The sequence below is a fragment of the Myotis brandtii genome, unplaced genomic scaffold (genome assembly GCF_000412655.1).
Source record: "Myotis brandtii unplaced genomic scaffold, ASM41265v1 scaffold19, whole genome shotgun sequence".
Classification (NCBI taxonomy): Eukaryota; Metazoa; Chordata; class Mammalia; order Chiroptera; family Vespertilionidae; genus Myotis; species Myotis brandtii.
Window position 1 is genome coordinate 1,395,336 of NW_005357075.1, and position 13,074 is coordinate 1,408,409.

The 13,074-nt window shown below is 56.0% G+C and overlaps 1 protein-coding gene across 1 annotated transcript; it reads left to right on the forward strand.

Moving 5' to 3' along the window:
• Positions 1 to 631: 631 nt before the first annotated feature.
• Positions 632 to 12,965, forward strand: PHYHIP (phytanoyl-CoA 2-hydroxylase interacting protein). The gene is made up of 7 exons (XM_005864601.2): positions 632 to 809; positions 1,510 to 1,831; positions 5,333 to 5,526; positions 6,653 to 6,827; positions 9,082 to 9,199; positions 10,821 to 11,500; positions 11,569 to 12,965. Exons 3-6 carry the CDS (start codon positions 5,362 to 5,364, stop codon positions 11,353 to 11,355), a joined length of 993 nt encoding a protein of 330 aa, XP_005864663.1. The 5' UTR covers positions 632 to 809; positions 1,510 to 1,831; positions 5,333 to 5,361; the 3' UTR covers positions 11,356 to 11,500; positions 11,569 to 12,965.
• Positions 12,966 to 13,074: the final 109 nt, after the last annotated feature.

Genomic DNA, 13,074 nt, shown 5'->3' on the forward strand with positions numbered 1-13,074 from the left:
TTGCTTGGGTTCTCCACACCCATTTAGGGTGGGATTGGCTTTTGCTGGTCTCTGCTCTCAGTGAACTATTCACTTTCTGTCCACTGTCACCTCCTCTAACCTTTGCTGCTGATGTCCGCAGCCCCTGAGTCCCGCTCAGTACGTGTCCCTTATGCTGGGCTTAGGCCGCCTGGGGCTCTCTGAGGTCCTCGCCAGGGCCTGCCCGCACAGTCTGTTGTCTCCTGACTGCCGTCCCTGCACCAAGCCCTCCCCACCCCCACCACGCTCCTGCTTCCACAAGTCTCCACTTGGCTTGGCCCCACCTGTGCCCTGGAGCTGGTCCTGATTCCTCCTTCTCAGAATTCTTACCTGTACCCTGCAATTTAGTTGTCTATTTCTTGTTTCCTAATCATGTCTCTAAATGTCCATCTTCCTCCCCTAAAAGACTGTGGGCTCCCGGCAGGCAGACACTTACTGATATGGCTGTGATAACAGCTCTGGGCACTCCTTGTGTCCCAGGCCCAGAGCTGAGTGATTCACATATTTATCTCATTCAGTGATGACAATAAACTTGTGTGATTATTGCATTTGACAGACGAAGACACTGCAGCTCTGAGAGGTTGAGTAACTTGTCCAGCGCCACCCAGCTAGAAAGTAATAGACTCTATTAAATAGAGCAAGAATTTTAACCGTATCTGTCTGTCTGCAAAGGCCATGCTTCTCCACACTGCACGTACTCACTGCTGGTTGCTTGGTTCAAATTTCCTTGCGGGTTCTTCACAGCGGCATCCACAGGGTCTGCATTTTCTGCGGATCCTTATCAGTAGACAGTAAGTATTCTCTCTGGCCACTGTGCTCAGGGCTTGGCTCCTCTGAGCCCAGATAGTTGGCTAGAATCCGAGCACTCCAAGCTCTGTGGGTCCCTCCCATCCCCACTTTCTTGCTTCTGCACACCCTTCACAGCCCCACACTTCTCTCTTGTCTCTCTCTGCTTAAGCAGTCAGACTTTCCCTAGACCACCAGGGTTCTCTTGGGCTTCTGTAAGATAGCTCTTGATAGAGTTGGTAAGAAAATGGAGCTGTGGATTAGCCAAAGGCCCAGAGGAAAGAAACCAGACTAAGACCGACACCGCTGCCTCCCCACCGCACCCCACCCCACACACTTACGGGTTCCCAAACCCCATCGGAATCCTGCCCCTTCACAGCCACCCCCTCCCCCAATCAGAATCTTTGCTTCAGGCTCCCGAGCCCTTGGGCTAAGCCCCACCCTCTCCCAGCATCCTAAAGTTTGGGGGCTGCATTCAACTGAGAGATTTCCAAGGAGAGGTGTGTTGGAGGGACTTCTGCCAAGGCACGTGTCCTGGGAAAACGGGGAAGGGGGCAGCCACCGCCGCTGTCTCGGAAGACATCCGCGTTGCTCCCTTCCAGACCTTCTGCCCTTTCCCCCTCCCACCAGCCCAGGAGAGCAGGGACCGAGCTTGCTTATTGTCACCTGACGCTGGGCAGCCACTGATCCCATTGGTGGAGCCAGATTGGGTCTGGCTCTCCCGTTCCTTCCCGTCTTCTCTGCCTCTCTCTCCTCCACATCGCTTTGCTTTTGCCTCTCCTTGCGCTCGGCTGGGAACATCGCCTCTCCTGGGGCAGCAGCGCGCTGCGGAGCAGCAGGGACTGCCTGTGGGGCATGGAAGAAGCCTCCTTCGCCGCCGTGAAAGGAGCAAGAGGAGCCGGCGAGCGCTGCTGCCTGTGACCCGGGCATCCAGCCCGCTGCCCCTCTGCCTGGGGAGCCCATCCACACAGAGCTCTCTCCCTTCCCTCCCTCCCAGGTCTCCCTCTGCAGAGCCTGGTGGAGCCAGGTGAGTGCCCTTCCTCTGCTGTCAATCCCGAGAGGGACCTGGGTGGCCAGGGGCTAGGAGCTGGGGGCACGAGGGTCCTGCCACTGCTTGCAGTGCCCGCCTGGATTGCCAGGGCCAACGACCTTGTCCCCTTTCCCCCAGGCCCTTGGCCAAGGGGTTAACAGCTGGATCCTGTCCCCAGGGCACCACAGTTAGTCACCCCGTGACCATTCTGCTGCAGTCAGCGATGCCAGCAGGGACAGTGGGGTGGCCGGTGGTGCTTTTCTGAATGAGCATGGGCAAAGGTATCATAGCAGTGTGTGCACCATGCTTGGGAGGAGACTGGAGGTTTGCCTGCGCAGATAGTTCTGTCTGCATGCACTTACGTTCATGTGTGGGTTTTAACTGCTGTGTGGCATGTCTAGGAACATACGTTTCTTGTACACGTGAAGCACATGTGTGGGGGGATCACTTATCTGAGTAGCCTGTGAATACGTGTCAGTAGGGACAGTGTGAAGCAGTATATTTGTGGGTGGACATGTGTGTAGGAGTACATGGTGACGGAGGGTTTCTATGTGGGAGGTGCGACTCGAAGCAGAAGGGGGTAGGTAGGTGGAGAGTGTGGGCAGAAGCCCCTGTCTGTGGGCAGAGCTGCGTAGGTAGGCAAACCTGTTGGCATATGAAGGCTCGGCTTTGTCAGAGTGTGGCCAGAGACAAACATATTTTCAAAGTCTGTGTCTTTGAGCCTTGAGAAGACTTGAGGGCGAATACCAGAATATGGGCAGAGGTTGACGTGTGTGCAAATAAAAATACATGGGAGCCAGCAGGCATATGGGTTGCATGGCTCCTGTGTCAGTGCCATGCATGCATGTTGGTGCCTATGGTTCCCCCCTTAAATTACAGCTTTGTGAGAAGGTGTGCATACATATGTGTGTGTGAGAGCCTGTGGACTTAAGCATGTGAGGGTCTGTATGGAGGTGACAGCTAGTGGAGGGGAAATTGCTGGGCAGTCTTAGAATGTGGAGAGTGGCAGAAGGTCCCTGGGTGCGTAGGGGAGGGGGTGGGAGTGAGAATGTCTGAGGAGGTGTGTGCAGCCTGTCTGTGGGCATACTTGGTGCGCGCATATATGTGTGCGTGTGTGTGTGTGTGTGTGTGCGTGTGTGCGTGTGTGTGCTCGAATGCGCGCGCCTGCCTGCCTGTGGGTGTGTGAATGCTTGTCTCAGGGTGGATTCACACAGGAGTGTGGGTGTTTCTCAGGTGTTGTCTCAACCTGTCTCTCACACCCTGCCCTTCCCCGGTCATCTGGGCTTGGAGAACTGGGGTTCATGCCCACCTTTGGCCCACCCTGGCTTTCCTGATCTCCCAGTGTCACTCATGGCCACTCTCCCAGTCTCGCGTGGGAGTAGTCTCGGCTCTCCTAGAATGTCGTTGGGGAAGGCTGACCCACGTCCTGGACACCTCAGCACCAAACCCCTGTCCTGTCTCTGGGAGACTGAGGAGGACTGAGGCTGCGGCAGGTGCCCCCGCACCGGGTAGGCGTGTACTGCATCCCATGTGGGTGGGAGACAGCCACCGAGGCCCTCCCTGGGGTGGGCATATGTCTGTGTTGGTGTGTGTGTGTGTGTGTGTGTGTGTGTGTATGTGGGGGCACATGCCTGTCTTGCTGGGGAGCTCTTCGCTGGGACCTCAGAGGATGGCATCTCCTCACCGCTTCACAACTGTCCCCAGGAATTACAAACTGGTTTCTTGTCTAGTTGTTTCCAGACACCCTATCCCGATCTGTTTTATTTTGTGGGGGGCCTGGTAGCACCCCCATGCTTATCTACCATGAGATTCACGAGGCCCACTGGCATTTGGCTGAACCGCACAGCAGTCAGGCATACACTTTAGGGTGGAAAGCTAAGATGTAACAAGGACTCAGGGAACACCTTGGGACAGGTAAGGGCCATCACCCAGATCCTTTGCCCTGTGCCTGCCACCCAGGCAGCCCACAGGTTAATTTAGAGGTGCCAGGCTCCAGAGCAGGCTTCGTTGACAGGAAAGTGTGGGTTGAATCTTCTGGAAGCTATAAATAGAAGTACCTGCTTTCGAAGGCACAAGGTACCCTTACCCTAGCGCCTGGGTGAAGAGAAGAAGAGGGAAGGAGGAGAAAGGAGATGACACTCCAGAAATCTGAGCTGTGCTGGGACTGGGCTTGAGGAAGAACCGGGAAGCATGAGCTCGACTGGGTACTGAGCAGATGTCCCAGGAGAAAGCCCAGCCTACACTCAGGCTCCTATCCCAGAGACGGCCCCTTCCCTCCCCTCTCCCCTCCCCACCCCACTTCGCAGGGCTCCAGTGAGCCAGGCCAAAGTCAGGGCCAGAGTCAGCGCCTCCCGGCTAAGCACAGTGAGAGCGGTGGTCCTTCCCACCTGGGAGAGCAGCCAGGGGAAGAAGTGCAGGGGGGAGGGGGAGTGGTGGGGGGTGGGAGAGAAAATGCCATTGCTTGAAAGAAAAGGACAGAGAAGGAAAACTAAATATTGGTAAAATTATGTGTACCTGTGCATACATACATGCCACACATGTCATGTCACACACACACACACACACACACACACACACACACACACACACACACACGGGAACACAAATTCCACGTAACGGTAAAGGGTAGAGTGCTCCAGAGTCAGACAAACTTGAATCGTTTTCTAACTGTGTGACCTTTGGCATCTTAGTACCCCCAACTTCAGCTACCTCATCTGGAAAATGGGTGTAATAATAATGCCTACCTATTGGGAGCTTACATGAGATGCTGTTGGTGAAATTAGCAGCACTTAGCCTGCCACAGGCATCAAAAGTAAAACTAATTACTTAAGAGAATCAAGTGCCAGAGGAAAGAATATACAGCAGTGGGAAAAGAGTGGAAGGGAAAGAACGACAGTGGAAAAGTTATGGGTGGGGGAAGGTCTGTAGCTTGTACTCCCCCCGCCACCAGTGGGTCCACGTGCACTTGCACTCCCAGCCCTGTGTGGTGGTGACCCCTGCTGAGTGCCCCCACCCAGAGGAGGGGTCCTGACCACCCAGAGCCCTGCACCCTTGGCCTCTTGGCTGCTAGTGTCCTCCTCCTGCCTGCACCCTCACACCCATGTCCTTGGTGGGTGCTTCCTGTCTCTCCTGGGCCTCACACTGTTCTCTCCACCCCCACCCCTTTCTCTTTTCACGCCTGCTGGCTGAGGGCCCCCTCCTCGGCTCCATCTGCTGACAATCTGTCCCGCCTGGCGTTCTCGGCGTTCCCACTGCCTCTGCCACCTGTCAGGTGCCGTCTGCTCTGCAGACCCCTCTTAGGAGAGCCAAGAGCCCGGGGGACGCCCATCCCACCTTCAGTCCTACCCTCCAGTCTGCCCTGTGCAACCTTTCCATCCGATTCGATGGGGCAGGTGCAAATAACGGCTCCTCCAGGTCCCGCCTCGAAAGGAATATTGGGAGGAGACGTTCCGAAAACTGCATGGTGGGGCGGGAGGTGCTGATGCTTCCTCTCCTCAGTCCCCACAGGAGCCGAACCAAAAGGGAGCATGGAGCTGCTGTCCACTCCCCACAGCATCGAGGTCAATAACATCACCTGTGACTCCTTCCGCATCTCCTGGGCCATGGAGAACAGTGACCTGGAGAGGGTCACCCACTATTTCATCGACCTCAACAAGAAGGAGAATAAGAACTCCAACAAATTCAAGCACCGGGTGAGCGCGTCTTCCTCACACCTGCTCTGAAGGGAGGCAGGATGACGCACGCCTGGAGCTGACAGTGGGGAGCTGGAGAGGCCTGATTCCAATCCAGGCTCTTCTTACTGTGTGATCTTGGTAAAGTTAGTTAACCTCTCTGAGCCTGAGTTCCTTTGCTGGCAAAAGGGGAATAATAATCATGGCAGCCCCTGTAGGCTTGTGAGAGGCATCTGTGAGGTAATGTTTGTGTGCCGTTTGGCTTAGGGCCCAGCACACAGTGAACACCGTTATCGGCATCGTGATTAGGACAGGAAAACCCAGGCGGGCCACGACATCACACCTGGGGGTGCCTTGTGGACTGGTGGGTAACATGGGCTGTGGGCAGGGGTGGGGCCCTTTGCAGGGTCCTTCAGGCCCCTGTGATCCTCTCTGCCCCGGCCCTCTGGCCTGTTTGCTGGGTTTAGAAAATGCATGTGAGAGAGTCCCCTGTTGGCTGGGGCGTCCTTTTCCTGGGTTAGAGCTGGTGTGGGGGTGGGTGGGAGGAAAGCTCCCATCTTCTAAGCTGGGGGAAAGGCAGGGGAAGAGTGAGGTGGGAAGAAGCTGGTTCCCACGACGACAGCATCATGTGGGTTACTCACCCTCTCTCTTTGGAACTGGCTCCCCCGATCTGGGTGTCTTTTGGCAGGCCAGTTGCCACGGTGACGTGAATGTTCAACACCACCCCCTTAACCTCCTCCCAAAAGAATAAGGCATATTTTCCCTTCCTCCCTGGCTTCTCAGCATTGGCCGTTGCCGTGGAAACGGCACTGCAGTGTGCAGAGCTCTCGAAGTCTCCCTCGAAAACGGAGGTCTGGCCGCCCTCAACTTTGTGGGCTTCCACCCCAGTGGCCTTTCTCCTTAGTTCCCAAGAGAAGGGGCATCAGGCAGTTAAGGATGGTGGAGGCTGGGGAGTGTCTGTGTGGCCTTCCCAATGGCCACTGCTTGCTCCTGCAGGAGCCTGGTGGCCAGGACACCCGGCCATCGAATCACTGAGACTCTGGCCCTCTCCAGGAGGCAAGGGGTGGGGGGAGGTCTGAGGGAATGCCAAGGTTGGGCATGACCCCCAATTTGACTCTTGGCTCTCGGTCTGCACCCCATGTCTCAGGATGTCCCCACAAAGCTTGTGGCCAAGGCTGTGCCCCTGCCCATGACGGTGAGAGGCCACTGGTTCCTGAGCCCCCGCACAGAGTACAGCGTGGCGGTGCAGACTGCAGTGAAGCAGAGCGACGGGGAGTACCTGGTGTCCGGCTGGAGCGAGACAGTCGAGTTCTGCACCGGAGGTGAGGCCCTGCCGGTCTGTGCTTTTGTGCATCCGGTTTAGTTATGGTCAGGAGGGGGCTTCGTCTTTTTAAAAAATCTTTTATATATCTGTATCTATATCTATGTCTACGTCTATATCTACTGGTATACCTCTATCTCTATATATCTCTCTCTCTATATATGTAGATATTAATTTCAGAAAGGAAGGGAAAGGGAGAGAGAGAAACGTCAATGATGACAGAGAATCACTGATTGGCTGCCTCCTACATGCCCCCTATTGGGGATTGGGCTCAAAACCCGACATGTGCCCTGACTGGAATCAAACCGTGACCTCCTGGTTCAGAGGTTGACGTTTAACCATTAAGCCACACTGGCTGGGCAAAGGGGCTTCGTCTTAACATAGCAGATACTGTGACCACCTGCTGTACACCAGCACCAGGCTTAGGCCTTTAGGGAAACACGAGTAGATGAGACCTGCCCCTGCCCTCCCCCACCGACCCCCACCCCCAAAGCCTGTAATGCAGGAGGCAGATGTGAGCACTAAGCATGTAATACAGGAGGCAGATGTGAGCACTACTAATCATGGTGATGACGTCATTTCTATAAAGGGAAGGAGTCACTTTTCTGGCTTGGGGCAAGCATGTTTTTCTGAATTGTGGTAAAATACACATAACATAAAAGTTGCTATCTTAACCATTTTAAGTGCACAGTTCAGTGGTATTAAGTACATTCATGTTGGTATGTAACTAATCTCCAAAACTTTTCATCTTCCAGTACTGGAACTCTATACCCACAGAACAACACCTCCCACTCCCCCCTCACTGCAACCCCTGGCAACCATCATTCTACTCTCTGTCTCTCTAAATTTGACCACTCTTGTGAGGGTAATCACGCATTATTTGTCCCTCTGTGACTGGCTTATTCACTTAACATCATGACCTCAAGATTCATCTGTGTTGTAGCATGTGTCAGAATTTCCTTCCTTCTTAAGGTGGAATAATATCACATTGTGTGGCTAGACCGCGTTTTAGCAATCATTGGTCGCTGGATGCTTCGTGGAGCAATCACATTTTGCTCATCTTAAGCCTCCACTTAGCCTGAGAAAATGATCCTTATTCAGCAGTCCCACAAACTCTCATAGCAGAACTTAGCTTGGAAATTCCAGCATGAACAAGCAAAAAACCAGGCTCAAGTGTACTTGGTCACTGATGACCCAGGTTCTGTCCCCGCAGTATTCTATTCTTTTGGTGTCCATGGTGAGAACTGCCCCAGATCTCCCTCTGTCACAAGGAAGGGGCAGGGGACAGTTTTAGCCCTGGGCCTCCGAGGCGGCTGGCTCCACCCTCTGTCAAGGTCTGTGCCCTTTGCTGTGTCCTTGAGCTGCTGTTCTCTTTTGAGTGGTGCTTTTTCTTAGCTCAGCTGCACACCCCACTCTCTGAAGGTGCTCCCTCTCGCCGTGGGGAAAGCCTCTTAGTTTACCCCAGAACTCTACGTGTGGTGGGAATTTAATTCAAACAGGGGAGCTGGGGTGGCAGCAGTCCAGTCCATATTCCTCTTGCCAAACCCAGCACCCTGGCCAGGGCTGCATCAGCAAGGAGGAAAGGGCACCTTTTCTAATTTGCACAAAGGCGCTGTCGAGGCTAGCAGCACTCTGCCGGGGCCTCTGGGCTCTGGGCTCTGGGCCTGGCCCGGGGGAGGGTCCAGTTTCATGCATGAACAAGCAAAAAGCCAGGCTCATGGAAACACTATCTTGTTTCCATGCTTTTCTGCTTTTCCTGGGATACGAAGTAGAGTCCTCGCCCCAGACCTGGTCCACCTAAACACTCACCTCAGGTCTCGGCAGGCTCTCCAGGAGTCTCCCCTGTAATGACAACTCGCTTCCCCGTGAGTGGTGTGGGCAGCCTCTGACCTGCTGGGTTTGAGGGCTCTCCCTAAAGGACCTCAAAACCTCCCCCTCTCAGTCCTTCATCTGCCTGCTGGTCCTTTCACATGAGGCCTAGGACAGCCTGAGATGACAGCCCCAGGGGCTGTATTGTATAAGGGCCGGCTCTTGTCTGAGCAGAGAGTCCTGAGCCTCTGGCACTGAGGGTGCAGAGGTGATGAGGACAGACAGCCTCCAGCTGGCCCATTCCCACGTGGTCCAAGATGCTGTGAACGTTTGGTGTCCCCTGCTGCTCTGAGCACAGAGATGGGTTGGCATTCACATTGTGGGGGAGGGAGGGGGAGGGGCTGTGACCCTGCCTGGCCGCCGCTCACCCATCTGCACTCTTGCAGATTATGCCAAGGAGCACCTGGCGCAGCTGCAGGAGAAGGCGGAGCAGATCGCGGGCCGCATGCTGCGCTTCTCTGTCTTCTACCGCAACCATCACAAGGAGTACTTCCAGCACGCCAGGTGCGTGCAGCCCTGCAGGCCCCTCGGGTCCCTCCTCCCTCCCCCAGCTCTGCCTCAGCTGCCCAGGCTGTTTGATGAGACCTCAACCTTGTCACCTGCCAGATCCTCTGCACAGAGTCGCCATGCCCTTCCACCACAGGCTGACTGGGGTGGGGGTGGGGGTGGGGGGGCTGGTGGCTTGGGATTGAGCTCCAGGAAAGCAGAGAGCACTCAGGATAGAGCTGCCTGGGGCACCTGTGAAAACAGGCCTGGGCGAGTGATGACCCAGGTGGGATCCTCCTTTGAGGCAGTTCCTGTCCTGTGAAAGGCAGGTATCTCTCCAATTCAGGCCCTGGGTCTGAAGGGGAGGTGGTGAGGGGGGCACAGAGTGTGAGCGGGTTCCCAGTATGAAGGGTTGTGCTCTTCACACTGTCTGCTGGGGAGCCTGGGGGTTCCAGGGTGTGTCTCAGGCAGCCCTGAGGGTGGTGCTGAGGGGTCATTGAGGAACTGCAAGGTGGACCTCACACCTAGCATTCAACCTGAGCAGCGTCAATTTTATTGCCTACGGCCCGCCTATGTATAATTCCCTTTGGGGAAAAAGAGAGAGGTTCCACATTGAAAATTCTTGATCCAATCGTGATGTCATCTAACACCTTCAGCCGACACATGGGGAGCCTGAGACCCAGAGGGCCAGCAATTCACTAGTCACTTAGGACAGCCAGGACCAAGCAAGAGTGAGGCTGGACCAGCGGCTGCCCATCCCCCCATGACTACTGACACTGCTCCAAGTCCATGTCCTAAGGCTGGGCCAGGACAAGCCACCACCAGTATTGTCTGTCTTTATCATGGTGTCACTCTGACCCTAGCCCAGGGCTGTGGGGGCCTGGAGGGCCTCTGGTGTTTGCACTAAAGAAGAGAGACAGTGAGGTGAGTGGTTAGGGCACTGGCCCTGTTTGGGTTTCTCTATCAGAAAGCGGGCAAGAGACAGAGAGCACCATGTGTGCCAGAATATAAAGAGGACTAAAGGCAGAATCCCCTCGAAACCCTGTCTGTTGTGGGACAGTGCGGACAGATGGAATGCTATCAGTGTGTGTGATTACTGAGTAAAACTCAGTGTCCTGCACATAGCAGACAATCAAAATTTTGTTGAGTGCAAGTGCCTGATGTTCCTGGAAGGTTTTAGAGGGAAAGGGATACCGATGCTGGGCCTTGAAGGATGAATAAGTGTTTGCCAGGCCAGGTGGAGAAAGTGGGAAGGGAAGTCCAGGCAGAGGGCAGAGCACTGCAAATGCAGAGGCAGGAAAGAGCTGGGGTGGCATTCCCCTGTGGCTAGAGGTTGTCACCTGTGGGTAGGGGTGGTAAGAGGTGGGCCAGAAAGACCAGATTGTGATGGCCTTGCTTTTCCCTCATGCGGGGAACAGCAGGTCCAGGCCTCTCCTCTGTGAAAGAGTGGGCTGGATCGGCCCATCTCCTCCCCGCTCTCGCATTCGGGAACGTTCTATTTGTGATGGGTGGAGGCGGTGGCTGGTGGGAGAGCTGGGAACTGGGCTGGCTCCCTTCTCACCACACACAGCAGCCAAGCTCAGCCCAGCTAACCAGTGGCATTTTCTCTTCCCTTTGGCATTGTCCCTGGAATGGGTAGGACCCACTGCGGGAACATGCTGCAGACCTACCTGAAGGACAACAGCGGCAGCCACGGCTCCCCAACCAGCGGCATGCTCCACGGGGTCTTCTTCAGCTGCAACACGGAGTTCAACACAGGCCAGCCCCCACAAGACTCCCCCTACGGCCGCTGGCGCTTCCAGATCCCTGCCCAGCGCCTTTTCAACCCCAGCACCAACCTCTACTTTGCGGACTTCTACTGTATGTACACAGCCTACCACTACGCCATCCTGGTGCTGGCCCCCAAGGGCTCCCTGGGGGACCGCTTCTGCCGAGACCGCCTGCCCCTTCTGGACATTGCCTGCAACAAGTTCCTGACCTGCAGCGTGGAGGATGGGGAGCTGGTCTTCCGCCACGCCCAGGACCTCATCCTGGAGATCATCTACACTGAGCCCGTCGACCTGTCCCTGGGCACCCTGGGGGAGATCAGTGGCCACCAGCTCATGAGCTTGTCCACTGCTGACGCCAAGAAAGACCCCAGCTGCAAGACCTGCAACATCAGTGTGGGCCGCTAGGGACTCCGGGAGAGCTGGGGGGCTAGGGAGAAACGACAGGCGGGTGGTGGTGGGTGACGTAAGTTCAGGGAGCTGGCTTTCTCTCTCCTGCCCCCCTACCCTCTCCACACTGTCAGCTCCCCTCCCCCTCTTCTTGGCATTAGAGGTAACAGAGGGTGGTCCACCCATGCCTGGTAGACTTGAACAGGCTCTTGGCTTCTCTTGGCATTAGAGGTAACAGAGGGTGGTCCCCCTGGTAGGCGTGGCCCACCCATGCCTGGTAGACTTGAACAGGCTCTTGGCTTCAGTAGGTGGTGGGGGCAGGGGGTGGGTTCCTGGAGACTTCCTCTTCCCTCTGATGTCCCCGTCCTGCTATTTCTCGCTTCATTCCAGGCCTCCATCTCACGGAGACTTGCAGCCTCTGGGCTCTTTCGGGAAAGCCTCTCTAGGCCAAAGCCCACATGTAGCTTGCCTGCCTCCCGAGGGGACACAGACCTGTGGGGTGCCCTTCCTTAGCCCCACCCACCCCACTCAGGACCACCAGAGGGTGCCCCTCCCTGCTCAGCTGGGCCTGGGGACTTCCTACTCCAGACCTGGCCTTCCCTCTATAAATAGTCGCCTGCACACCCATGTCTTCCTGCCCCTCGGCACCTGCATGGGGAGAGCTGTCCCCCGCACCTGCGCTCTAGAAAGGGGCCCTCTTTTTTCTCTTGGCTTTGGGGCATCCAGGCTGTTGGAATTTGTCCTTTGTTCTGGAGATAGCATAGATCTAGAGGATCTTCTCCCTTGCCCCGAGCACTGGAGTCTGGAATGGCAGCTACTGGGGTCGAGGAGGGGGAAAGAGACCCCTGAGACCCAGAGGGACCCCTTCCCTTTCTGGGCTGGGAGTGGGTCGCCTCTTGTCCTGAGGGGTCTGGTGTGGAAGTAGACCTGAGGGCTTGCCCACAGAGCCCGGCACCCGCCTGGCTGTGAACTTGCTAGCTCTCTGTGTGTGATCTGGACTGTGGTTTCCCTGCCACCTGCCTGTCGCCCCCGCCCACTGGCACTGTCTGCACTCCCCCTTTAGCCTATTGTTGGAGAGTCCCTTCCCTGGGGAGCTCCTGTTGAAGACTTTCCTGGACCTAACAGCATTTTTACCTGTTTTCCTACTTTTGTACGGGTCACCACGGTGGTGAGGGTAGACCCCCTGAGACAAGCAGACCAGGTGGGTGAGGAGGGGAGGTATTGATGGAGGCAGCTAGCTGTTTGGGGATGATGGGGGTGATGTCAGATGGAGGAGAACAGCCTCCATAATGACAACCCGATTTCTGTGATGAAGGACAGAAGGGGCCGCAGGCCAATAAGGCCATGTCTCAGTGAGGGGCAGGTGGGACAGCTGGTCGCCTCTTCTGTAGCCACAGGGAGTGGTGTGGTCAGCTGTCTCTGTGGCATGGATCAGGTCTGGGGACCTGGGAGATGCATGGAGTAGGAGAGGACATGGCCCTCAGGCCCTCTCCCCCTCTGCTGGCAGCATCGCTGTGCGGTGGCCCGCTGCCCTCCCTTGGCCCCGTGTCTGCCCTGACCTGGGGCACGCCTGCCTGTGCTGTGCTTGCGATGTGTACCAATAAACAAGCCACCATGGCCTGAGAGCCCCACCTCTCCTTGGACTCTGGGAGTGCGGGTAGGCAAATCATACGTCACGGAGGAGCACACATGGGCCTGCCCCCAAGGACAGGCCGCCGGGAATTGTCTCCAAGAGTG

What these genes read in the sequence shown, in the direction of transcription:
- PHYHIP (XM_005864601.2), top strand. Translation starts at nt 5,362, where the DNA reads ATGGAGCTGCTGTCCACTCCCCACAGCATCGAGGTCAATAACATCACC. An exon ending in AGTCGAGTTCTGCACCGGAG is followed by an intron (nt 6,828 to 9,081) that starts GTGAGGCCCTGC and finishes GCACTCTTGCAG; the next exon opens with ATTATGCCAAGGAGCACCTG. An exon ending in GAGTACTTCCAGCACGCCAG is followed by an intron (nt 9,200 to 10,820) that starts GTGCGTGCAGCC and finishes TGGAATGGGTAG; the next exon opens with GACCCACTGCGGGAACATGC.